The 27,142-nt window shown below is 46.9% G+C and overlaps 1 protein-coding gene across 5 annotated transcripts in view; it reads right to left on the bottom strand.

Annotated features, from left to right (window-relative positions):
• Positions 1–27,142, bottom strand: part of LOC116955625 (type 2 lactosamine alpha-2,3-sialyltransferase-like) — a 91,017-nt gene that overhangs the window by 33,256 nt on the left and 30,619 nt on the right. For all 5 annotated transcript variants that reach the window (XM_076053324.1, XM_032976811.2, XM_032976810.2 and 2 more), the window contains one exon: positions 4,600–4,721. In XM_076053324.1, coding sequence (XP_075909439.1) covers positions 4,600–4,705 — 106 coding nt within the window. In that variant the 5' untranslated portion in view covers positions 4,706–4,721. The remainder of the gene's footprint in view (positions 1–4,599; positions 4,722–27,142) is intronic.

Genomic DNA, 27,142 nt, shown 5'->3' with positions numbered 1-27,142 from the left:
CACGGGGGGCGGGGCGAGGGGGTGCTTGGGGGGGGTGACAAGGTGGGTGGTGGACAACCCGCGGGTGGGGCAGGTGGGGGCATGTTGAGGGTGGAGGTCGTTCAACAGAACGTCAGCGATAGCGGCAATCTGAACCGGTCCTGGGGTCCTTCCCTAGGTCGACTCAGCCGCAAATGTGTACCTGGTGCGGTGTGTAGTAAACATCGCCACTGGGGAGACAAAGGCGGCCGGGCGTGATGCTGGCCACCCACTCCCCTCTGTGCCGTGGCGGCCTTCATATGCGGTGCTACTCGCTAACAGCACTTGCCCCTATACAGCCTGCTAAGGCTACACGGGGGATCTTTGTGTTCAACGAAGGATGCTGCAAGATCGGTATTGATTTTTTTTGCGTCTGCCCTCGGCGGTGCCAGATTATCCTCGTAGCACAAGTAGCTACATATGATGCTACGGGCCCCGCATTTTCAAGGGCCCCGCGCTAAATGCTTTCAAGCTACAAATTCCGGTTCAGTGATTCTGCACTTGCTTTATAACTATAGTACTATACCGCCTTCAACTTTTATGAACGACGGGGTGTTGTATCGATTTGTCGTATTATCTGGCTACATTGCAAATGAAAAAATAGAATTACTTCACTATGCAAGTAAAAACAGTGTGTCTTAATATATTAAAAAATAATAATTTATGGCCCCTTAATAACATATGCTACAGACCCCGCACTAGCTTAATCCGGCACTGGCACTCCGTACAAAAACTGTACTTCTCATTTAACCGTACGTCCATCGAATACAGAAAAGCATAGTTTTCGTTACCATCAGTGCCTCCCTCCACCAACTCCACCCCCCCACTCTCCCCCTCCTCCCGACCATCACCACCTATCACATGTATTTATTTTTTGGTCGCCAACTGAAACCGAGCTTGAAGCCATCTCTGGTGGCTTTTACAGCTTTGCCAATTTGGCAAAGTTGCGGCTGAAACGAATCCGCGTGAGCATGGGCTAAAGTATGAACTGCTCAGCGGGGGGGGGGGGGGATAGAATTGTATGCAGATGCTTGGACCACCCCCATCCCCTTCCCCCACCGCCACCTCCCGAGCAAGAGACCTTGGAACAACAGATGACTGGGGGGGGAGGGGGTAGAGGCCGCGGTTCAAGTTTTGATGAAAAAAAAATTCGCCGGTTTATTTCTCAACACATCTGAGCAACGCAACTCTCCGGTAAGTGTCGTTCTTACCGGATCGTCTTTACGAGAGTCATCTTGAACCCCACCTCCCCCCGCCCCATCTCAACATTGGGACGGTCTCGGTGGCTAGGAGATGTTAACTACTTCGCCTGGTATACAGGAGGTCGTGCGTTCGATTCCGACCCTGACGCCTGCTCTCTATATTTGGATTTTCCATGTTTTTCTCGCTCTCTCCTCGTGGTCTCGTTTCAAATCAGCATTCGTTAAGAGTATTTGGCTACGATACATTTCCCCACGATAAGCCACTTCGTGGAGCTATCATTTGTGGCCAGGTCACTTCTGAAAAGGAGCTGTATAGCTCAGTGGGCCTTACCTGGTAAAAAAAAACATAGTTTAGTTTTAGTTTATTAATGTATTTATAGTGATTTGCTTACCTTTCCTATACTTTGCACTCCTATAAGTTTTTTGGGGGGATTGTTTGTTGTTGTAACTGTCTGACCCACTCCTAATGGTCATCAATGGGGAAATATTAACTACCTCGCCTGGTGTACAAGAGGTCGTGCGTTCGATCCCCACCCTGACGCCTGTTGTATATTTGGATTTTCCATGTTTTTCTCTCTCTCTCTCCACGTGGTCGCGTGGATTTTTCTCTGGGTCCTCCGATTTTTCCCCTGGCGTTTAGAATCAACGCGTTTGACAGCAGCCGTCAATGTCCACACGACGATAAGCCACTTTCGTTGAGCTATCATTCGTGATAGCCAGGTCGCTTCTGACAGAGCCAATAACTCAGTGGGCCTTACCTGGTAAAATAATAAACAGATGAGTTTTATATATTCTTGGTTCTTTCGGTAAAGTCACGTAGAAGGGAAACAATAAAATAATAAAAATATATCAAACAATAAAATTATCACGACGTTTCGACTGCAACACAAGCAATCATCATCAGGTGTGAAAACAACAGCAAGAAAGCTTGAAAAAAGTGGCGGTCAAATTTTCTTGCTGTGGTTTTCACACCTGATGATGATTGCTTGTGTTGCGGTCGAAACGTCGTGATAATTCTGTTTTATATTTGTATTATTTTATTGTTTCCCTTCTACGTGACTTTACCGAAAAAAACAAGAAAATGAATCCCTGCAGTCACGAAAGCTTTAAATCAAAAGTTGAGTTTTAGTTGTAAGCATGAAACCGTCCGCGTCTCAATGCTCGAACGAGTAGAGCGCTGGAGATCATTAGCGACGCATAGCCCTGAGCCCGCGGTGCAAATTCCAAATTCCTGTGGCGGTGGGCCAGGGGTCTTTATTTGATCATCACCGCCGGCTTTTCCGTCGTGGAGATTCTTCGTCCAATTCACTCGGGAGGCCCCGAGGAGGAGCTGCGATCACGAGTGTCGTGAGCGTGGTGCCTGGTGGTGGCGGTGGTGGTCTGTTGTTATTCGTGGAGCCTTGCGGGGTGAGGGGTGGTTGGGTGGGTGATGGCAGTCCGGTGTCGTTCGCACGAAGATGAGCGCAAGGTTTTTTTTTTTTTCTCGTGGGGCCGAACGAGGCGGTTGACGTTGGCAAAAAAAAAAAGAAACTGGGGCATAACGCCAGCCAGCGGTGCCGTCCACACACAATGTTCCCCCTGCGTGGAAACTCGTCCTCGATCTCAACACCGTGCCAGCGCTGAGCAACGTCCGAGGCAGCTGCGGCTGCTGCAGCCCCGGCCTCCGTTCATCGCAGATTCACCTTCCCTCGCTGCGCCACCCTCATCCCCATGAAACTAAAACTACTTTTTATTTTTTGATTTTATTTTTATTTTACCAGGTAAGGCCCCCCACTGAGCTGCAGCTGCGTAGCAGCTCTTTTTTTGTTTTGTTCCGGAGCGACCTGGCTATCACAAATGATGGGACGACGAAGTGGCTTCTCGTCACGTGGAAATGCATTGCAGCCAAATGCTCTCTGAACGCGTGACGTTGACGCTAAACTATGGAGGGGAAAGACTGGGGTATCCGGAGAAAAGTCCACGGGACCACGGAGAGGGAGAGAGAGAGATAGAATATGAAAACTCCAAATATAGAGCAGGCGTCAGGGTCGGAATCAAACCCACGAGCTGATGTATACCAGGCGAGGTAGTTAACATCTCACCACCGTGGCACTCCATCATCGTACACACCCGGCCTCTCCAGATTTTGTAGTCCCCCCACCCCACCACCCTCTCTCTCCCCATCTCTCTCTCTCGTGACCAGATATTGTGTTGAAATGCCACAGTCCCTCTGTGCCTCTTTCCCACTGTACAACCGGGCCGTGCCAGGGCCCCATCGAGCCAGCCACTGCAGAAGCCGAGCAGTGCCGCAGTTCATATCCTTAGCTCTTTCGGTAAAGTCACGTTGAAGGGAAACAATAAAATAATAAAATATATATAAAACAATAAAAATTATCACGACGTTACGACCATAACACAAACGGTCGTCATCAGGTGTGTCGGTTTAATAATAAAATATATATAAAACAATAAAAATTCTCATGACGTTTCGTCCATAACACAAACGGTCGTCATCAGGTGTGTCGGTTTGCATTAATAGTTATAAATAAGTTAATGCAAACCGACACACCTGATGACGACCGTTTGTGTTATGGTCGAAACGTCGTGTGAATTTTTATTGTTTTATATACATATTTTATAATTTTATTGTTCCCCTTCAACGTGACTTTAGCGAAAGAGCTAAGAATATGAATGACTGCAGTCACGAAAGCTTTAAATCAAAGTTTAAGTGCCGCAGTTGTTCACGTGGCACGTGTCCTCACGGCGTACCGGCTGACCGGGGTCACACGGTAACAAATGTCTCGAGTCGCACTTCGTGTATCGCCCGCACTATTCATTGATTTCGTTCGGCTGATGTACGTGCAGAGCAACAACTGCAGTTTCACATTAAGGTGGCCACGCCCAGATAGCCGCATCAGGGGTTTGCGGAGTGTTATCGCTGTGGCCATTTCTCCTTCGTCGTACGCCGCACGCTCTTGTTCTGGATGATCACAGTCGCACCGCTACTGGAAAGTTTAACATTTTTTTTTTCCATTTGTGCATCAGCTGTCCGCATCTGCCATGGTTTGCGCAGTGGGTGCGGTTTAGCGTGGACCCATGAGCTTTGCGGAAGATTAAAGCCCCAGGGATCTTCTGCGACATTTGATGAAAATTACGAATTAACCCTGCGCCACGATCCTGCTTGGTCCCGGGACAAATGCAGAGATGTCTCGTTGGTGCCAGCGTATATCACGGCTCGGTTCCGGCTCGGCTCTTCGAATTGCGAAATGATAACCCACGGCTTACCGAGAGTGCCTCGCGGCGGCACGGCTCAGATGTGCCAGTGGAAAAAGAGAAAAGAACGCTCCTCTCGTTTGTGAATTCCGTGCTCATGCGGAGGGAGGGGGGGGGGGGCTCGTACCGATTGCGAAGCTGCGGAGGAGCGTGTTGAACTGGAAGACGCCGTAGAGGCAGAAGAGGACGGCCGCCGCGGCCATGATTTTGAGCAAATGCCATCGCGACTGCATCTTCCTGCGTGCAACTCTGCCAACGAGACAGCACGGTGTCGTCAACAACAACAACACCAGCAACAACAACGACGACGACGACGGCAGCAACAGCAGCGGCAGCGGCAACAACAGCAACCACACAAACAATGACGACGTACAATGCGCGCGCAGTTTTTCGTTCGCTCTCTCGGGGAGAGAGAAGGAGAACGAGGAGGGAAAACGAGTCGGAGGCTCGCGAATCAGCGGGCAAGCGGCGAGGCAGCCAGATCCGGTGCCAACAATTGCCCAAGCTCTGGGTGTCCTCGATTATGATGTAATAATAACGACAGTCGCAACAACAGCAACAATAGCATCCGTAACAAGAGTCCCCCTTGTTTAACGCGCAGTCTTTCGCGACCAATATTATCCACGATAGAGGTTTTTTTTTTGGGGGGGGGGGGGTGGATTGCGTAACTATATCAATGTGTCGTTAAAACTCGCCACCGCCCGACACAGCCAATTAGTAAGGGTTGTCACGCAAACAAAACATGGCAATTCGTTACTGGTACAGCAACGCCGGTTGTGTGTTGGAGAGCAAATCCACGACATTCACAACAACAAGGAGTCTCCCTGCTTAAATCGGCATTGGCTTGTACCCCTCCCCAAGAGTAAGCCCTAAGCTGGCGGTGGAAATTCCACACTCACGCGGCGGGGGACCATAGGAATACCACCGCTCATTTCCCACCAAGTGGCACGTGCTCGTGACGTGGTACTCATTTTATCGATGCTGATGGGATGGTGATGATGATGGTTATGATGATGATGATGGTGGTGGTGGTAATGATAGTTATGATGGTGTTGATGATGATGTTTATGATGATGATGATGGTGGTGATGATGATGTTGATGGTGGTGATGATGACGATGGGATTTATAATGACCTTGCTGAGATTCAGGTTGCGAAACGCGATCTCCGCCGCTCTCGACGAGCCGTGATGAACGCCTTGCGCAGCACCGCAGGGCGCTCCTGGTGTGATTCTTTTTTTTTAGTTTTATGAAACGCACGCATTGTGCTTGGGATGCACACGCAATCGAATCGGGCGGTCGTCCAACGCAATTTATTAGCCAGCCACATCATCAATAAGGCGGGCAATGCGATCCGTGCAAAGGGTGAGGGGCTGAGTGAATTGAGTGAGGTTGGGGACTGGCTTCCTCATTACATTAATGCACAGCGATAGAGTTCGGGTTGCCACCTCTAAAGTACACACGCGCGCACACACACAAAGTCCAGAGCAAATGCACACGCGTACGTACGTACGTTGAACCTCTTTTGCACCGTTACGTAGCCAACCGTGGGGAAAGACAACAAACTAAACACCAAAAGCAGTTCTAAAGAGATGAGTTTTCAATCGAGATGATTATTTAAAAGTGCATAGCCCACAGTGGCTTCCTGCTATCGGAAGGGAGAGCGTTCCAGACGGCCGCAGAAGCGCATCTGAAAGCGGGCGATGATGCGGTGACCACCGCCTTTGTTCGATGGCTCAGCCAAGATTGATGGGAAGGAGAAAAGCTGAACGCTCCGTTCTTTGCAAAGGGGCCTTCTTCTCAAATGAGCACTGAGTATGCAGTGCTGGCACACCCTTAGGTCGACTCAGCCTTAAATTAGTACAGCACCTGTCTGTTTCGGTGTGTAAGCATCGGCACCGGGCAGACAAAAGGTGACCGTGCGTGGTCCTGGCCACGTGACCCCTCTTGTGCGCTGTGCCGGCCTTCACACGTGCTCGCTAACAGCACTTGCCCCAACGACCCGTGTGTGCTGCACGGTTAATCTTTAGCTTTTTGTGCGTGTGTGCGCGCACACACAGCCAGTGTGTGTGTGCGCTTTGAGATGCTGCTCTATTTAGATGTTAAGTAAATGCACGTGGAGTTGTATTGCATCTTGCGGAGCATTCGTGAATAAATGCTTCACGCTGTGAAACCAACAACATTGGTATACATTTCTCCCCAGGCACAATCTCGGTAATTGGAATAAAGTATTAATCTAATCCTTGCCTTATTCCTCTAGGTCAGCTCAACCCACAATCATTGCCTGGTTGTAGCACGGACCACATTAGCCCTTGCTCCAATAATCTATAAAGCCAGACTCACAGGGCCACGTACATGCTGCTGTTTATCTTCATACATTAATTGGAGATTGCTGCTGCTGCGTTGACAGTTGTGTATACGCACAATTAATAACAATAACAACAAAAACAATTAAACACATCCGTCACTAATTGGATTGTGGCCTGAATAAGGAAGAAAAATATTGAATAGGTGACGTTTCAGGCAATGACCCTTTTTGGCAATCCCCCTTCTTCATAGTACACTTCTTCACATCACGCTATGTAGAATTGCCATTGCAATGTTGTTGTTGTTGTTGATGAATGTGTGCTTGTTGTCTTTGATAATTGTGCTTTTGTCCTTGAAGTCACGCCAAGTCCCTTGTGGGCCCATGCCCTTAACCCTTCAACAATGCGAGTTCAACTTAACCCCGATCAAGTTTGGAGAGCTGCATGAGAGTTCAAAAGAGCTCGCAAGCAAACACCGCCTTGTTGTGAAAGACCCAACGCTTTGATCTCCCACGAAGCTGTTTATGGTCCACCCATAAACCGCATTCACCACCGCACACACCATTGCAGTAGATGCGGGCAGTGGGTGCGACGGTGGTCATCAAGAGCAGACCGTATACAACGTGCAACGTCACAGGTACGATGGAGACATCAAAGCGTTTGCACGCGGTTATCTGGGCTTGAACACCACCTAAACGTGAGAAGTTGTCGTCGTGCGTCTACATCAGTCGTACGAAAGAAGAAGCATAAGAAAGCAACTGATAAAGCAGCAGCAGCAACAACAGCAATCACCAAATACTTCATGAAGCTAAAGAGCAGCGTCTGGGTTCGTTATCCTCTTTGGCCAGATAGAGGGGGCTAAACGGATACGCCATGGGTTCGTAGAAGAGACAACAGACGTGGTACGGGAGGATGTGGAGGAGCCGAGTGTACTTGCCGATGACTGGTATCAGCAGTGTCACAATCGTCACATGTGGCGGGGTCTCGTGAAGGCTACACAGGGGAGATCTTTGTCTCTGCGACAAGGAAGAAGAGAAAAACACGAGGACAATGTTTCAACATATCCCCGCAGCACCGCATGCCTCCGTGCCAATGCAAAGTCACGGGCACGTGTGGGTCTGCCTGCCGGTCTGGCTTTCTCTGTTCGCAGGCAAAATAAACCCATCCGGCTCGCAGGGGAGATGCGTTTGTGTCCGTGAAAGTTGAAGGCTTTGCAAAAACACGCATCATTTTGCTTTTCCTCACGCCGGAATTCCATCTTTGCGTCCTTACCCCTCTGCGCGCGTAATGTTTGCTTTACTTTATATGCACGGCAAACATGGGACGTTGCGATAACGTTGGTCCAACGGTTCCAACCACATACCAACGAGTGTCACGTGATGAGCAAGGTTATTCTCAGAACTTGTCCATAATAAAGGGGCTTTTTTTTGTTTGGGTAAATATAAATGTGTCGTTAGCCCACCACTACCACCCAACACAGCTGATTAGTTACAGGCTTTTCAAGGAAACAAAACGTGACAATTAGTTACTACTTCAGCACACCGGTGCGTTGGAGAGTAAACCCACAACATTTACAATTTCAGCACTGTGACGTTTAGCTGGTGATTACAACAGCCAGCTTCATCAGAAGATTTACCAGAATTGTGAAGACGTCTTCCTGCTTTGGTCTTAAATCGAGTAAAGGTGATCTCATCACTGAAAGCCTATCACGTGCGATGAGCAGATGGGGGTTCACATAGTCATATAAATTAGTCATATAAATTAGTCATGTAAATTAGTCATATGATCTTGATTTGAAGCTTTGGTGACCGCAGGAATCCATACTCTTTGGTTATGTCCGTAAAGTCACGTAGGTAGAAAAATAAAATAAAACAAAAAATAAAATATCACGACGTTTCGATCTCAACACAAGCCGTCGTCCTCACGTGGAAAAAATAATAATCCAGCAGTGGAACTGCTGATAAAGCGAGAGAGCAGCTACAACAAGAGGTTATATACAGTGAGGGAAAAATGTATTTGATCCCCTGTTAATTTTGTACGTTTGCCCACTGACAAATAAATGATCAGGCTAAAATTTTAATGGTAGGTTTATTTGAACAGTGAGAGACAGAATAACAACAACAAAATCCAGAAAAACGCATATCAAAAATGTTATAAATTGATTTGCATTTTAATGAGGGAAATAAGTATTTGTGCCCCTCTCAATCAGAAAGATTTCTGGCTCCCAGGTGTCTTTATACAGGTAACGAGCTGAGATTAGGAGCAAACTCTTAAAGGGAGTGCTCCTAATCTCACCTTGTTACCTGTATAAAAGACACCTGTCCACAGAAGCAATCAATCAATCAGATTCCAAACTCTCCACCATGGCCAAGACCAAAGAGCTCTCCAAGGATGTCAGGGACAAGATTGTAGACCTACACAAGGCTGGACTGGGCTACAAGACCATTGCCAAGCAGCTTAGTGAGAAGGTGACAAGAGTTGGTGCGATTATTCGCAAATGGAAGAAACACAAAAGAACTGTCAGTCTCCCTTGGCCTGGGGCTCCATGCAAGATCTAACCTCGTGGAGTTGCAATGATCATGAGAACGGTGAGGAATCAGCCCAGAACTACACGGGAGGATCTTGTCAATGATCTCAAGGCAGCTGGGACCATAGTCACCAAGAAACACAATTGGTAACACACTACGCCGTGAAGGACTGAAATCCTGCAGCGCCCGCAAGGTCCCCCTGCTCAAGAAAACACATATACATGCCCGTCTGAAGTTTGCCAATGAACATCTGAATGAATCAGAGGACAACTGGGTGAAAGTGTTGTGCTCAGATGAGACCAAAAAGGAGCTATTTGGCATCAACTTAACTCGCCGTGTTTGGAGGAGGAATGGTGCCTATGACCCCAAGAACACCATCCCCACCGTCAAACATGGAGGTGGAAACATTATGCTTTGGGGGTGTTTTTCTGCTAAGGGGACAGGACAACTTCACTGCATCAAAGGGACGATGGACGGGGCCAAGTACCGTCAAATCTTGGGTGAGAACCTTCTTCCCTCAGCCAGGGCATTGAAAATGGGTCGTGGATGGGTATTCCAGCATGACAATGACCCAAAACACACGGCCAAGGCAACAAAGGTGTGGCTCAAGAAGAAGCACAATAAGGTCCTGGAGTGGCCTAGCCAGTCTCCAGACCTTAATCCCATAGAAAATATGTGGAGGGAGCTGAAGGTTCGAGTTGCCAAACGTCAGCCTCGAAACCTTAATGACTTGGAGAAGATCTGCAAAGAGGAGTGGGACAAAATCCCTCCTGAGATGTGTGCAAACCTGGTGGCCAACTACAAGAAACGTCTGCCCTCTGTGATTGCCAACAAGGGTTTTTGCCACCAAGTACTAAGTCATGTTTTGCAGAGGGGTCAAATACTTATTTCCCTCATTAAAATGAAAATCAATTCATAACATTTTTGACATGCGTTTTTCTGGATTTTGTTGTTGTTATTCTGTCTCTTACTGTTCAAATACACATACCATTAAAATTATAGACTGATCATTTCTTTGTTAGTGGGCAAACGTACAAAATCAGCAGGGGATCAAATACTTTTTTTCCTCACTGTATGTGGCGATGGGCAAGCAAGCGGGGTCTGAGCTGGAAAGGAATTCCATCCCCGGACGCAAGCACGTCAGTTGTGTTAATGGGGGAGATTAGGGAGAGAGATATTCGGGAGAGAGATTAGCATGAAATGAGCTTCCGTCGCCGCATGAGAGTATCATCCCCGCATATGCGCACAACAGGAGTGTTAATGAGAGATTAGCACTATGTTGATGGGAGAGATTAGGCAGAGAAATTAGGGGGATTTGGCAGGTTAATGTCATGTCTATGTGTAACACAAGCTGTGGCGCTGCCAACTGCGTTGTGAGAGGCAAGCGCATCAATGCAGGAGAACCACAGCAACGGTGGTCACGCCAGTGAGACACAAAGCCCATAACACAGCCGGAACCATCGATACATCGTGGCTAAGGGAGCAGAGGTGGCCATGTTAGTGAGACCCCTGCCCGTTAATGCAGAGGCACCCAACAGGGCAATGCAACTCAGAGAGTCGGTGATAACAGCCAAACGGCACGGAAGAATGAAAGCAATACAGCAAGTTACGAATTTGCTTGGTTAATAATGTACTTCCAATGATTGCTCAGCTTATACCCATCTTCTCGGTTGAAATTGTCTTTGTGTTTTATATATGGATGGCTTCATGGACAAATCTTTGCTGGTAGCCCGAAGGTTTGCAGAGTACCTTGGTCTCGGAAAAAACAATATCGTGCGAGCCCACTGCATTATAAGGATGATCATCCACGGTAGAGGTATTGGTTCTGCCGTGTTTCAAATCTGCCTTGTGTTCGCGAACACGGTCCGAGACATGTCGTTTAGTTTCCCCAATGTAACTGCCGCCGCAGACACAACTTAGTTTGTAGACACCAGGGCATTGCATGTCAGGAATGACATCCTTCACAGATGGGATCATTTCACGGATTTTGTGTTCTGTAGTGAATCGGACCTGGATCAACATAGTGCTAACCTCCCATTAACACTGCTGTTGTGCGCATATGCGGGGATGATACTCATATGCAGCGACAGAAGCTCATTTCATGCTAATCTCTCTCCCTAATCTCCCCCATTAACACAACTGACGTGCTTGTGTCCGGGGATGGAATTCTTCTCCAGCTCAAACCCTACTTGCTTGCCCATCGCCAAATATATGACCTCTTGTTGTACCTGCTCTCTCGCTGGTTCAGCAGCTCCACTGTTGGTTTATTTTTTTCTGCCTGAGGATGACCGTTTGTGTTGAGATCGAAACGTCATGATATGTGATTTTTTGTTTTATTTTATTTTTCTACCTACATGACCGAAAGAACCAAAGAGTATGTTAGTAATGTAAATGAGTCATGTAAATTAGTCATATAAATGAGTCATATAAATTAGTCATATAATTTAGTCATGTAAATTCATCGTATAAATCAGTCATGTAAATTAGTCGTATAAATTAGTCACGTAAAATTGTCACGAATAATTAGTCATATATATTAGTCATATAAATTAAAACGGATTATTTACGATTTGGCACGTGTTGTTTACGTGACAAACCTTACTAATTTGCTGTGTCGGGTGGTGGTGGGTTTAACGACACATTTATATCCGTGCAATCAAACGCGACGAAAATAAACCTTCATGGTCGATGTTGGCCGCCGTGTTAAACTCAGAACACGTGTGTTTGCTGGAGTATTGCCTCGTAGCAAACGCACTGCAGAACGTGCGCTTGCACACACAGCATTTCCTGGCACAGGATACAGGCCACGTGCCATGGGCACATGCAGTGTGGCACAAACCAACACGGCAACGCTTCTCGATCCCAGCACAATTGCGCTGGGCAGCCACGTTTCGTTGTAAGTTAGTGGAGATACGTGTGCCCGTGTCGCGGATTGATGACCCGATTTAAAAGCCTACGCTCGAGAAAAGCGTGTGAATTCGAGTCTTGGTAGAATTTACCCTTGACCATGTGCGATCCGAATCAAACCGGGACAGGTGGCAACCCCATACTTGAGTGATCCAAACGAATAATTCGCGTCGTGAGCGGACGCAGATTATCGAAAGCGCAATCAGCGTTTGGGAAATTTCTGGGAATTTCACAACGTTGCAACAACGTTGGCCGCGCGTGTAGTGAAGATTGCCAGGCGCCCTCGGGCCAAGACCAAGGGAAAGACCCCCCGTGTAGCCTTAACAGACTGTAGGGGCAAGTGCTGTTAGCGAGTAGCACCTGTGAAGGCCGGAACGGCACACGAAAGGGGGTGGGTGGCCAGCACCACGCCCGGCCGCTTTTGTCTCCCCAGTGGCGATGTTTACACACCGCACCAGGTACTCATTTGAGGGCTGAGCCGACCTAGGGGAGGCCCAGGACGGGTTCAGACGCTCGTCACTGGGTGTTGTTCGCGAGCCAGGAATCGAACTCGGGTCACGGGGTTTCGTGGCGCAGCGTGCTGACTGCGGCGCCACCGCTCCCCGCCCCCGTGCCTCCTCCCACCCTGACGGTGTCGAGTTGAGTGACCACCCCCGATGGTTTGGCTTGGCGTGCATCAGCTGCACGAGGGGAGGGGGTTGGGGGGGTGGGGTCTCTGGGGGGGGGGGCAATAGGTCGTTGAGGCCCCTTCAATCCCACACACATTTCAAAATGTTTATTTATCCTGGAGAAATCCGATGAGCTATGAAGCTCTTTCACCCCCCCCCCCCCCCCCAGATGTCCAGTAGGCGCGGGTCGCAAAGTTACAACGAACAATGCAGCAACAAAAACAACAACAAAACCCATCGGAGTGATGCATATAGTGAAGAAAAGAAATTCACTTACAAATAAATACGTAAATTATATTACGTATGTAAGTTCATATTGCATGAGCCTTCCAATTCCCAAGCTTTGGCAGCAAAACAACAGCAAGAACGGTGCCAGAGCACACCAAGACAACCACCCAAACACACACGCGCACACACAAAGACAAAGAACCCCCCATATAGCCTTTACAGACTGTTGGGGCAAGTGCTGTTAGCGAGCACCTATGCAGGATGGCGCGGCACACGAGGGGGTGGGTGGCCAACACCACGCCCGGCCGCCTTTGTCTCCCCAGTGGCGATGTTTACACACCGCGCCAGGTACGTATTTGAGGCTGAGTCAACCTAGGGGATCAGATAATCGTCACATGGTGTTGGCCGTGAACGGGAATAGAACTCTGATCGCCGGGTTCGTAGCGTAGCGCACTAACCGTTACACTACCGCTCACACACACACACGCACACACAAAGGAACACACTCGCACACACGCATGCACACACGCACACACACACGCACGCGCACGCACACAAACGCACGCATACACACACACGCACACACACGCACACACACGCACGCACACACACGCACACACGCACGCACACACGCACACACACACGCGCACACACACACGCACACACACGCAAGCACACGCACACACGCACACACCCACACGCACGCACACACGCGCACACCCACACGCACGCACACACGCGCACGCACACACCCGCACTCATACACACGCATACACACACGCACACGTACACACGCACACATACACACGCACACGCACGCACATACATACACACGCACACACACGCACACACACACGGACACACACGCACACATAGGCACACACACGCGCGCACACACACACATGCACACACACACGCACACACACGCACAATACACACGCACACACACGCACACACATACACACGCACACATACACACATAGGCATACACACGCACACACACACACGCACACACACACACGCACATACACACGCACACACACGCACACACGCACATACACACGTACACACACACTGGCACGCACACACACGCACACACAGGCACACGCACACACGCACACACGCACACACATACACACACAGGCACATACATACACACACACACGCACACACACACAGGCACATACATACACACACACGCACACACACGCGCACACACACAGGCACACACACACGCACATACACACACGCACACACACACACGCGCGTGCGTGAGCGTGGAACCACGGAGCAAAGAGCGCGCGCGGTGGGGCTGCAGTGAGCTGGGTAACCTCCCAAACATAACAACAGCAACAACAGCAACAACAGCAACGGCAGCAAGAAGAAGATGAATAATAAAATACATAACTAGAGACGAACCAGAACGCGCAGTAGTTGACAACAGCAAATGAAACCCCGCAATTTATATTTTGGGGAAATCAATTTAGATGCAAGTGTGTCTGCTGTATATCCAGATTGAAAAACTAATTTCTTTAGTATTGCTTTGACCGTTTAGTTTGTTGTGCTTCCCCCCGCACCGCACCTCCGATTAGCATCGGTTGGCTACATACGGTACGAAAGAAGCTCAACATACACACGCATGTATTTATGTACTACATACATGCGAAAGTAGGGGAGAGGTCGGAGTTTTTGCGCAGCGGTGAGCATCGCACAAAGTAAATAGAGCTGAACGTGGCATCGTTGTGTCTGGCCAGGCTGTGGAAGAGTAGGCCAAGAATACCCTTGTAGAGGGAAGGAGGAGGCTCTTTAGAGATTCCCTTTAAGTGGTGGCACCTTCCATCCAGGGCCAGATTCTGTGAGGCCCCCAGTAATGTTCTCAAAAGGAAAACAAAGTTTAGGAAAAATCAAATTTATATTTACAACAAAATAAAATTCAGCATTGACAAATGAAATAACTTTTCACTTCACCTCTGGAGGCCCTCCAGTTGGCGGAGGCCCCTGAACTGCAGCCCCTAAAGCCCCGTGCCTGAATCCGGCCCTGCTTCCACCGGCAGTGGCGTGGACTGAGACATTGCAGGGCTGCGCCTTTACCTAATTCCAACTTTGTTGAAAGTTCACCGTTGTTGTTGTTGTTGTCCGAGGGATAGATGTGTCCCCGACATGCGCTTTCGCAGGTTCCACCCATTGGCTTTGGACCGTGATCAGAATTTAAGCAAAGCTCGACGCTCACTTGAATTGTTTGGATACCCTGGCCGGCGCCTATCAAACTAAAACGATATATTTATATATATGTTGCCAGGTAAGGCCTCACTGAGTTGCTATGTAACGACCCGGCTATCACAAATGATAGACGGACGAAGTGGCCTATCATCATGTGCAGATTTATAGGGGGCCAAATATTCCAAACGCGTGACGTTGATTCTAAATGTGGAGGGGAAAAAACCGAAGGACCCGGAGAAAAATCCACGCGACCACGGGGAGAGAGAGAGACACGCAAACTCCAAATAAACAGCAGGCGTCAGGGTCGGGATCGAACCCACGACCTGCTAAATACCAGGCGAGGTAGTGAACATCCCGCCACCGCGACGCCCTAGCTAGACATTTATCAAGATAGATACTCGCTCGTAGTGAGAGGACAAATGACACGGAGATGGAGCAACGAGATTAGTTCACGTGCATGCACGAGTGCATTGGCTCATGTCCCAGGCTGACCCCGTGCCCTACACTGGACATCTGTTGGAAAAGAGCTTCATAGCTCGTCGGATTCCTCCCGCAGTCTAAATAAAGATTCTGATTCCGACAGTGGCATTACAAGTTAAGGAAGGCATTGCCTTCGTCCGGAAATGGACTGATAGTGAATAACGACGATGATGATCGTGATGATGATGATAAGGAGGAGACAGCATTGACGTTGCGTGGTTGGCGTGGCCCCTTGGTGCAAGGAAGGGCATGAGGGGGGCGAGGAGCGGGCGAAGGGGGGGGGGGGGTATGATGATTGCTCTCAGTGAGAGAAGAGGTGGTGGTCGGTGGGTGGGTGGGTGGGGGAGGAGGGGCGGGCAGAGACGTTTTGTTGTCGATGCAAATATATGAACACAATCGGCGAGAAGAACTGCGAGGCATTGTAATGGGAAGCTCATGACCGGGGAGGCGTGTGACTCGTGGTCACAGCAATAACGAAGATTCGCAAGAATGTGGGGGAGCGTTTAGATGGGCGGAGCGGGGGGGGGGGGGGTGTTCGGTGGAGATATTAGTAAAGTTGTTGTTGTTGTTGTTGTTGCAGTGACCTGCCACATTATAGCGGCGAGCCACACTGGCATCGTAATCTGGAGGTCGCCGGTTCAATTAAAAAAAAGTACATCTTTTTTTTATTTTACCACGTAAGGTCGCATTTGTGTTGATATATAGATATTTATTTCAGAAGCGAGCTGGCTATCACAAATTATAGCAGAACGAAGTGGCTTATCATCATCACGTCGAAATACAGTGAGGGAAAAAAGTATTTGATCCCCTGCTGATTTTGTACGTTTGCCCACTGACAAAGAAATTATCAGTCTATAATATTAATGGTAGGTTTATTTGAACAGTGAGAGACAGAATAACAACAACAAAATCCAGAAAAACGCATGTCAAAAATGTTATAAATTGATTTGCATTTTAATGAGGGAAATAAGTATTTGAGCCCCTCTCAATCAGAAAGATTTCTGGCTCCCAGGTGTCTTTTATACAGGTAACGAGCTGAGATTAGGAGTGCACTCTTAAAAGGAGTGCTCCTAATCTCAGCTTGTTACTTGTATAAAAGACACCTGTCCACAGAAGCAATCAATCAATCCGATTCCAAACTCTTCACCATGGCCAAGACCAAAGAGCTCTCCAAGGATGTCAGGGACAAGATTGTAGACCTACACAAGGCTGGAATGGGCTTGAAGACCATTGCCAAGCAGCTTGGTGAGAAGGTGACAACAGTTGGTGCGATTATTCGCAAATGGAAGAAACACAAAAGAACTGTCAATCTCCCTCGGCCTGGGGCTCCATGCAAGATCTAACCTCGTGGAGTTGCAATGATCATAAGAACGGTGAGGAATCAGCCCAGAACTACACTTGAGGATCTTGTCAATGATCTCAAGGCAGCTGGGACCATAGTCACCAAGAAAACAATTGATAACACACTACGCCGTGAAGGACTGAAATCCTGCAGTGCCCGCAAGGTCCCCCTGCTCAAGAAAGCACATATAAATGCCCGTCTGAAGTTTGCCAATGAACATCTGAATGATTCAGAGGACAACTGGGTGAAAGTTTTGTGGTCAGATAAGACCAAAATGGAGCTCTTTGGCATCAACTCAACTCGCCGTGTTTGGAGGAGGAATGGTGCCTATGACCCCAAGAACACCATCCCCACCGTCAAACATGGAGATGGAAACATTATGCTTTGAGGGTGTTTTTCTACTAAGGGGACAGGACAACTTCACCGCATCAAAGGGACGATGGACGGGGCCATGTACCGTCAAATCTTGGGTGAGAACCTCCTTCCCTCAGCCAGGGCATTGGAAATGGGCCGTGGATGGGTATTCCAGCGTGACAATGACTCAAAACACACGGCCAAGGCAACAAACGAGTGGCTCAAGAAGAAGCAAATTTAAGTCCTGGAGTTGCCTAGTCAGTCTCCAGACCTTAATCCCATAGAAAATCTGTGGAAGCAGCTGAAGGTTCGAGTTTCCAAACGTCAGCCTCGAAACCTTAATGACTTGGAGAAGATCTGCAAAGAGGAGTGGGACAAAATTCCTCCTGAGATGTGTGCAAACCTGGTGGCCAACTACAAGAAACGTCTGACCTCTGTGATTGCCAACAAGGGTTTAGCCACCAAATACTAAGTCATGTTTTGCAGAGGGGTCAATTACTTATTTCCCTCATTAAAATGCAAATCAATTTATAACATTTTTGACATGCGTGTTTCTGGATTTTTTGTTGTTGTTATTCTGTCTCTCACTGTTCAAAGAAACCTACCATTAAAATTATAGACTGATAATTTATTTGTCAGTGGGCAAACGTAGAAAATCAGCAGGGGATCAAATACTTGTTTTCCCTCACTGTATATTGCAGCTAATGACTCTAAACGCGTGTTTCTACAAACTTATAGAGATCCACAGAGACCCACAGAGACCCATTCTCAAAGAAACCCACATAGATCTAGAGAAGCATGTAGAACCATAGAGATCCATAGAGACTCGCAGAATTGCACAGAGACCCAAACTAAAATTAGACCCATACTAAAACTAAAGTATTTTTACTTTTACCAGGTAAGATCCCACTTGAGCTACAATGTAGCTCTTTTTCAGAAGCGACCTGGTTATCACAAATGAAAGCTCAACCAAGTATCGTATTATCATCATCATCACGTGCAAATTTACAGCAGCTGCCAAATACTCTAAATGGGTGACGTTGATTCTAAATGTGGATGGCGTAAAACCGGAGGACCCGGAGAAAAATCCACACGACGACAGGGAGAGAGACATGCAAACGTCAAATATCAAGGCATCAGGGGTTTGGTTCGAACCCATGGCCTCATGTATACCGGGCGAGGTAGTCAACATATCGCCACCGACTGGCAGGGCAGTAGAGTTCACAATAGTGCTTTGTGCTGTTGTTTTAATGCCACCCACCCACCCAAACGCAGCCGCTGTCCATCCAGCAGTAGACAAATGGCTTACACCGTAGTTAGTCGGCCAGACCGGCAGGTCACGGCATGTGGTGGAGGTAAAGTGTGGGTTACGCCGACATCTTCGACACGAACCGCCGGCCCCTTCCGCCAGCGGTGGCGCGAGTAAAGCGGTTTCAGGGGGCTGCGCCTTTACCTGCCATGGCAAAGTTGCAGCTGAGACGGCCGTGATCTTGGCTGAAACGTGTGTGTGTGTATGGGCCCAGGAAAGTAAATAAAATTGTGACAAAAGCATGAATGAAGCATGCTTGTGGCGATTTTTACAGAGGTGGATCAGTTTAACACGTCGTAGGAGGCTTTCGCGACCAATATTATCCATAACAGAGGTTTTTGGGTTAGATCACGTAAAAATAAATGTGTCGTTAAACCAGCTGCCACCACTACCCGACACAGCCAATTAGTAAGGGGTTGTCACGTAAAACAAAACGTGCCAATTCGTTACTAGAACAGCACGCCCGGTTGTGGGTTGGATAGTAAATCCACAACATTTATGATTTGAGTATGACGTTTCGCCAGTAATTACAACGAGCCTCATCAGGCGATAGCCAGAATCGTAAATGTTGTGGGTTTACTCTCCAACACACAAGCGGTGAGTGCTGTTCTAGTTTAGTGGTTCAACTCGGAGGCAGAAATTATTGGAGGCACTTCTTTTATTACACTCACAATCTCCCTTCACACACCCATCAGTCGCCTAGGCTACACACATCCTAGCTTATACACAACACTAGCCGTCTAACACTGATGGCGCTAACCGATACAGCCAACAACCGTATAACAGCGCAATATCAAGCGACGACGACTGCGGCGACGAAGAGAAGAATGGCGACGACGACGACGATGGACTCGAGCAGCACGACGGGGATCCCCACTTACAATCAACAGCCCCGAGGTCCCCTACAGGAGCCCTTCTTATACTGTCAGCGTGGCCTGGCTCCGCCCCCGGCCACGCCCCCTTTCTAGAACCTACCAGCGGGCTCTCGGTATGTCCCTTCTGTGACCTTTCCCATAGATCCCCCTCTGGTGACGTCAGGGCTGCCATAAGCCGTAGATCTATTTCCCTGCCAGCAGCCAGCGCTATGTTGCTACGTTACTATTCTATGCCACTACACTAGTAGTGAATTGAGCATGTTTTGTTTACGTGACAAACTTTACTAATTTACCTTCTCAAGTGGTGGCGGTGGGTTTAACGACACATTTATATTTACGTGATCTAACCCCCAAAAAACACTTCTATTGTGGAAAATGGCGGATATTTTTCAGACCACAACAAAAATCCGAAAGGAAAATAACCTAAAGTCTCATTAAGCTCTAGATTTGAAGCTTTCGTGACTGCAAGGATTCATACTCTTTGTTTTTTTTCGGTAAAGTCACGTAGGTAAAATAAAATAAATGAAAATAGCTAACTCGATGATCTGTGACTTCTTGTCTCGTTGTCTGTTAAAAACTCTAACAGATAGGTGAAATTCCTCCCCGTTAAGGGCATTAATTCTATATTTGAAGCTTTCATGACTACAAGGATTCATACTCTTTGGTGTTGTCGGTAAAGTCACGTCGGTAATCCTTGCAGTCACGAAAGCTTCAAATCTTGAATTAATGCCCTCTACGGGGAGGAATTTCACTTATCTGTTAGAGTTTTTAACAGACAACGAGACAAAAAGTCACAGCTCATCGAGTTAGCTGTTTTCATTTATTTTGTTTTACCTACGTGACTTTACCAAAAAAACCAAAGAGTATGAATCCCGTTAAGCTGTTTGAACATCTAAGCGGACGGCCATGTTTTCAAGATGGCCACAAAATGATGTCTATTTTGCTCTCCTGAAACTGACCGAATTGCCCAGTTTGGACGATTTAAGTGTCTGTCTCTATGTTTACGAGTATGCAGTAACTGTTTTATATATATAATATCCCCAAACTTTATTCTGGTGGTATTACTATTAATGTTAGTATTGTTAATATTAGTGCCAGTGATTGAGCAATAGGTTAATGCTGTAATGCACTCATCAACTTTGTTTCAAGAGGCAGCTCAAGATCTACTGGGAACCTGACCCGAGCTGTACGTCTCCTTTAAGATTTTATGATTTCGATGTCAAACTTTAAACGCGGGGAAAAAAAAACAAAACACGTAAACGTGTGAAGCAAATAAAGCACGTTCTGACCTCCCTCCATTGAGCCTTCGGCGTCACACTGAGGGTTTGTATGCAATGTCCTGGCTCTGTAAGCGACCCTCTCTCACGATCCTGCACACACGTCCCGCTCAAGGTTCGCTGTTTTTTTTTTGCCGAATCATATCTCAAATGCTAATTGTTTGATGCCGGAATCGCTCGTCCAGAAGTGGATGAACAAACATCTGTACATTTCTTTTAATATAAAATTCGTTATTTGAACTTGCTCATCTATGCCAGAACATTAATGGAGATACGTGTCTTTAATCCAAGGGGGGTAGACGTGTGAACATGTTAATAAAAAAAAAGATTATAATTAATAAGAAGAAAAACAGTAATGTAATCAAACATTATTTCCAGCCCTTGTGAAACGTTTCAAAGTACGGGAAAAAAATAATCCGCGAAAAAAATGTGTTAAAATATTTACAATAAAAATATTGCCCACTGATTCCACTGGCCGTTGCCGTGATATACCCAGTGGTCAGATCTTTTTGATGCTAAAAACAAGCCATTGATTTTTTTCAAATAATTTTTTTTCAAAAGCTCTCAAACGCCCCCGCCGCCTCCCCGTCACCATGCTGCACCAGTTATTTCCGCACAATTACATTCTTTTTTTTTCCGCAGCGTGCCTTGAAATCCCATCCTGTAATTGCTTTTCCGTTGTGTCCGTTCGTATGTCTGCAAATCGGTTTCTTGCGGGGTTTTTTATGCGCAGCAAAAAAATATCGAATGAGCAACCTCGAAGGCCTGGGGGGGGGGGGCACTCACCCCCTGGGAGTGCGAGATGCCCTCTCAGGGGGTGCGGGACATGGCCAGGTTTTTTGTTCGAAGGTAAATCCTCTAAAACGCAATTTAAGCACGGTGCACGTGAGTATTACTTACGTTGTTTCGTCAAACGCGAATGCGTTTATTAACTTCGTACATTTGAACTTGATTTGAAGCTTTCGTGACTGCAGGAATTACTCTTTGGTTCTTTCAGTAAAGCCACGTAGAAATAAATAAATAATAGAATACGACGTTTCGATTGCAACACAAGCAACCGTCATCAGGTGTGAATGAAAGAGAAAATAAACCTCGTAAACTTAGAAATGTAATGCAATGCAACACAGAGAGTCGGCTGACACAACAGTCAACACTTTACCTGGTTGATTACGTTCTTCCAAAGATTGCTAAATTTGAGAGAGAGAGTAAGAGTGTCTGTGTTTGTCTCTCTCTCTCAAATTTTGCAATCTTTGGAAGAACGTAATCAACCAGGTAAAGTGTTGATTTGTGTCAGCCGACTCTCTGTGTTGCATTGCATTACATTTCTAAGTTTACGAGGTTTATTTTCTCATTCATTCACACCTGATGACGGTTGCTTGTGTTGCAATCGAAACGTCGTATTCCATTATTTATTTAAATTTATTCCTACGTGACTTTTTTACCGAAAGAACCAAAGAGTAATCCGTACATTTGTTTTGTGAATCGATTTGGGCCCAAAGGGGTGCAAGGCTGCAATCAAGGCTAAGAACCACTGCGCTAAGCGGCCGTGTGAACACCAGCCTCGTTGCAGAGGATCCCGGTTCGAATCGAAATTTCCGGCAGGCCGTCCTGGTTAATACCGCCCGTTTGCTTCACCAAGTGGTGGCGTTAAACGTTCCCGTGACTGCATTCGAAAAGGAGGCCGCCGCCGCTGTTGTGTTGCCGAAGTCGTGGTCCAAATAATAATAATAATTTCAAAAAATTAAAAATAATTACACCGCAAATTAGCTGATTGGAATGTACGTAACACTCATAATAATACAATTTTATACAGCGTCATTCATGGTAATTGCATCCCAATAACGCTGTACACTAATTATTATATATAAGGGCCAAATCATATTAAGAGCGACTACCAAGCCAATGAAATCTCTCGTTTAAACAAACAAATTACGGGACGAAAACAACTAAAAGACACGAAAATCAATAAAGAAATAAATAAACCCGTTATCACAACGGAGAAATCAGTCCGTCTCACGACGATGACCACCTTGGCAGGGGATCCTCCTGCGAACGCGAGCCACAGGGAGCCTGGCGAGGCTCCCCCTGGGCGAACGAGCAGTGGGCGCCAGCCGATCGCTGCTCATCGCGCAGGGTGTCTCCCGAGTGGGCGTTCCAAAAGAAACTCGCAACCCGGAGCGAAACAAGCAAAGGCGCAGCCCCGCTGCTGTCACTAGCGAGAGGATGGGGGGGGGGGAGCTCTGAGAGGGCTCCCTCCAGAGCTGTGGTTGTCAAACTTTCTCTTGGCCTCCGTCTCAACCGAGAAACCTCCGCCCCAACCCTCCCCGCTTGGAAACCAACATTGTTTACCACTAATGAGTTTGGAAAGGTCTTTGATGTCATTCTAGGTTACCACAGGAACTTACAATTAACCGTAGTTATTGTATATTGGCAGACTCATACGACACGATTATTCACCAATGACTCTCACGTACGATAATATTTCACGCGTTTTTTTTTTTCTCACTTCACGTACCCCCAGGGGGTCTACGTAGAGCCACGGCCCTGGAGAGTCGGTGTCCTCCTCTTCTTCCACACTGCCCAGACGTTTCGGAAGAGGTGAGATCCACTGACGCTTTACTCCCACCACACACTGCCAGCTGATCCACTGCCTGTGGTTGATGTACCCATTGAGTACACTCCTGTATACTGCTGAGTGGCCACACGTGGAATTCTCTCTTCGAGGGATTCATCCCACATCATATCAAACTATATTAGAGGGGGTTGGGGGGAGGCGGGGTGGAAGATTTGCTTGCTGGATTCCTGCCTGGGATGAACTCCTGGCGCGCGGTCAAATGCGATGACGTTACCCGTTACTGTACCATCATATCATCGTACTCACACCATCATACTCAAACTATCATGTGATACGGTGTTAGAAACAAGAGTTTGCTCGCTGGCTAGCTGGCTGGCTGGAGGAACGGAGGGACGGGCGGTCACGTGGCTGTGAGTAAGCAGAACATACATAAATACATATTCTTGGTTCTTTCGGTAAAGTCACACCTGATGATGATTGCTTGTGTTGCAGTCGAAACGTCGTGAGAATTTGATTGTTTTATATTTGTATTATTTTATTGTTTCCACTCCACGTGACTTTACCGAAAGAACCAATAATATGAATCCCTGCAGTCACGAAAGCTTTAAATCAAAGCAAGTAAATAAATAGATACGTTAATTGGTGGACCCATAGTTGATAACAAAAATATATCAGAGGCTTTGCCATCAAGCTAATGATGAGCAGTACTTTCTGTGGTGGTTGTGCTGCTTCATACACGTGGACACCTGAGTTTGATTCCAGGCCACGACTAACATCCCCCCCTCCCCCAACACCTTCCCCCCGCAAGACCGACGCATTGTGGGAACGCCTTCATCCAGCGTTGGATGTTCAAAAGCACCGTACACATTTATCGTTTGCTTCCGGTGCGTGTACATGAATGAGCATCTACAAAACAAACGAAACCTACACGGTACAAAGCAAACAGAGAATATCAGAAGGCTCACAACAACAACAACCAAAAACAATAATTTAATAGGCATCCAATTTGCATTTTAAGCGAGGCTTTGCAATTCATTTCACACGTGCCAATGCCATGCATCTGCTTGACAGATCACGATGGGGGGCGGGGGGTTATAATACATATATATTTTTAATAGCAAGATACTCTATAAAGGTCACGACAACCCAGCGCTTAGGCTTAATTGAAACTTGACATTACATATTAATCACATCGCACACTTGAATAGATGGATTGGGCTGGAGGGGCTTGACAGGCTGAAACGCCGCTAAAATCTTCCATCCCCTTCCGCACGCAACCGCCTCTGATGAATATTTTATCCACAACCAACGCCGTCCCGTGCGGGGACGTGCGAACTTTGCTTCGCGCTCAAGAATGACGACCAAACAAACGAACAGAACAAAAATGGAGAATCACGCTTCTCCCTTTTGCCGACGATGACGCAGGGGTGTGCGCGTTGGACTTCTTTCGCGCCGTACATCGACAACGGCGCTCGCCACGCATCACCCCGTGGCAATGCGTGCACGCGAGCGAGTAAGCGAGCCTGCGTTGAGAGTGCGTGCACGCATTATTTTATCTGTTCGATTTATTTCACTTTTGTTGAAGCGGGCGAAAAAAATAATTTAAAAACCCGTTGATGTTAAAGAAAAAAAAACTCTTTTTCGAGGGGGGGGGGCTGCTAAGAAGTCAGCAAAAATAAATCACCACGTACATACATAGACACACAATACGAAATAGTACAATACAAAACATTAAAAACAATTACAATGGTCAATGACATGTTCCTCAATCAAGAGCTTTGACATCAGACAGCGATACCCCTTCTCCAGTTTAATAAAAGTATTTCGTAATTCATTCCAGGACCAAGGAGCATGATAGGAAAATGAATTGTTTCCCCATGTTAGCCCTTGCCCTATGAACTGTTAGAGAGAGCAGTGGCTCAGAACGAGGGCTGTATGGTTGTGATGTTTTTGTTAGCTGTGAACAAATATATGTAAGGGGTAGGCCAAGTACTGCCTTATATACAAATAGCAGTGTTTGAGCCTTCTGACCATGCTATATAATTCGCAATGTTGAGTGAGTAACCTTGCATTAGTAATGAACCCAAGTGCTCCATGGTATACTGTGTCCAGCACATTAAGGGTATTGGCAGCTGCTCGCATATAAATAATGTCACCATAATCCAATACAGATTTAAAAATCATTTTTTTTACCTTGCACTAGATCCTTCTTAATTGACTTAGAGAAGCAAGATCTGTCCCTAAAATAGAACCCCCAATTTTCGTTGCAATTCCTTTGCCAATTTTTTTTTTAAAATGCTGTTTATTGTCCTCCAAACGGATTGGGCTACGCTTGAGCGACCTCCTTCGTGGTCGCGTCGCTCACCACCAGTGAGTTGCTGGGGCATTGAACGAGCGGCCGAAGGGCGAACGAACACAAAGGGCAATTTGAACAATGGTGGCATTGATGAGCGTAATGATGCTGGGAGGGGGAAATAACAAAAAGTCCCGTAGATATGAGTTAGAGAAGTTAATCTGGTAATGCTGCTGCTGCTGCGTTGGCGGTGGTGTACAATCACAATTGATAACAATAACTGCGGCCGTCGCCTGATTATGCTGGTTGTGATTACTGGCGAAACGTCGTACTCGAATTGTAAATGTTGTGGGTTTACTCTCCAACACACCGGTTTGCTCAACTGGTAATTAATTGGGCATGTTTTGTTGACGTGACACACCTTACTAATTGGCTTGGTGGTGGTGATGATGGGTTTAACGACACAATTATATCTAACCCGAGAAAAAAAAAAACCCTTTAAAATGGACAATGAATGAGAATAATAATAATAATAAAACCAACACACTCGTCAACAGAACTTTGTGGCCTTGAAAGGGAAAAAAATCGGCGACGTTTTAGGTAAAGGCCCTCCGCCACGTAGCACATCAACAGAGACCAGAGAGAGAGAGAGAGATAGTTCATACGAGTTAGGAAATTGCACTAAACACCAGGTGGGCCTGATGCAAGTCATATACATTTACAAAATGTTTTCCGATTGACCAGTTTTATTTTATTTTAAATTGCCATAGGCACAGTCGCACGATTAGTATCAGCCGCTGAGTAACAGACAGACTCTCCAACGGGCGAATTATAAATACCGTGCGTGTTGCGCAATTAATGTGATCATTCCGCAGCGTAACTCAACGCGTTGCGTGACCTTAAAATACAAAAAAAAACACAAACATAGAGTCGCCGACGTTTCGGGCAATGCCCCTTCTTGTGCTATGAAGAAGGGGCATTGCCACGCAACGTCGTCACTTATATAATTTGATCCCTCCTTGTGTTTTGGAAAAAAAGGTTAATTGTTAAATAAACTATTTGGTTATTTCGGTAACGTCACGTAGGAAGAAAATAAATTAAATAAACCCCTGACTTTTTCTATATTTACCCGAAGTGACGGAGATCTGTGAAGGGTCTCTTCCGTATTATCTGCTAAGTTTATAACGAGCACACCGCTGGCCCGGCACTGGGCAAAAAACCTCTTGAGCCGCTTGGGCATTTTGCAACAAGTTCGCTGTTTGAGAAGAAGAAGAAGAAAAAAAAACACTTTTAGGGCGCAAATTGCGCC

Source organism: Petromyzon marinus, chromosome 60 (genome assembly GCF_048934315.1).
Source record: "Petromyzon marinus isolate PM22_M1 ecotype Great Lakes invasive population chromosome 60, UKy_Petmar_22M1.pri1.0, whole genome shotgun sequence".
Taxonomy (NCBI): Eukaryota; Metazoa; Chordata; class Hyperoartia; order Petromyzontiformes; family Petromyzontidae; genus Petromyzon; species Petromyzon marinus.
The sequence above is the reverse complement of the archived record's forward strand: the minus strand, read 5'-3'. Positions and strand labels throughout refer to the sequence as shown.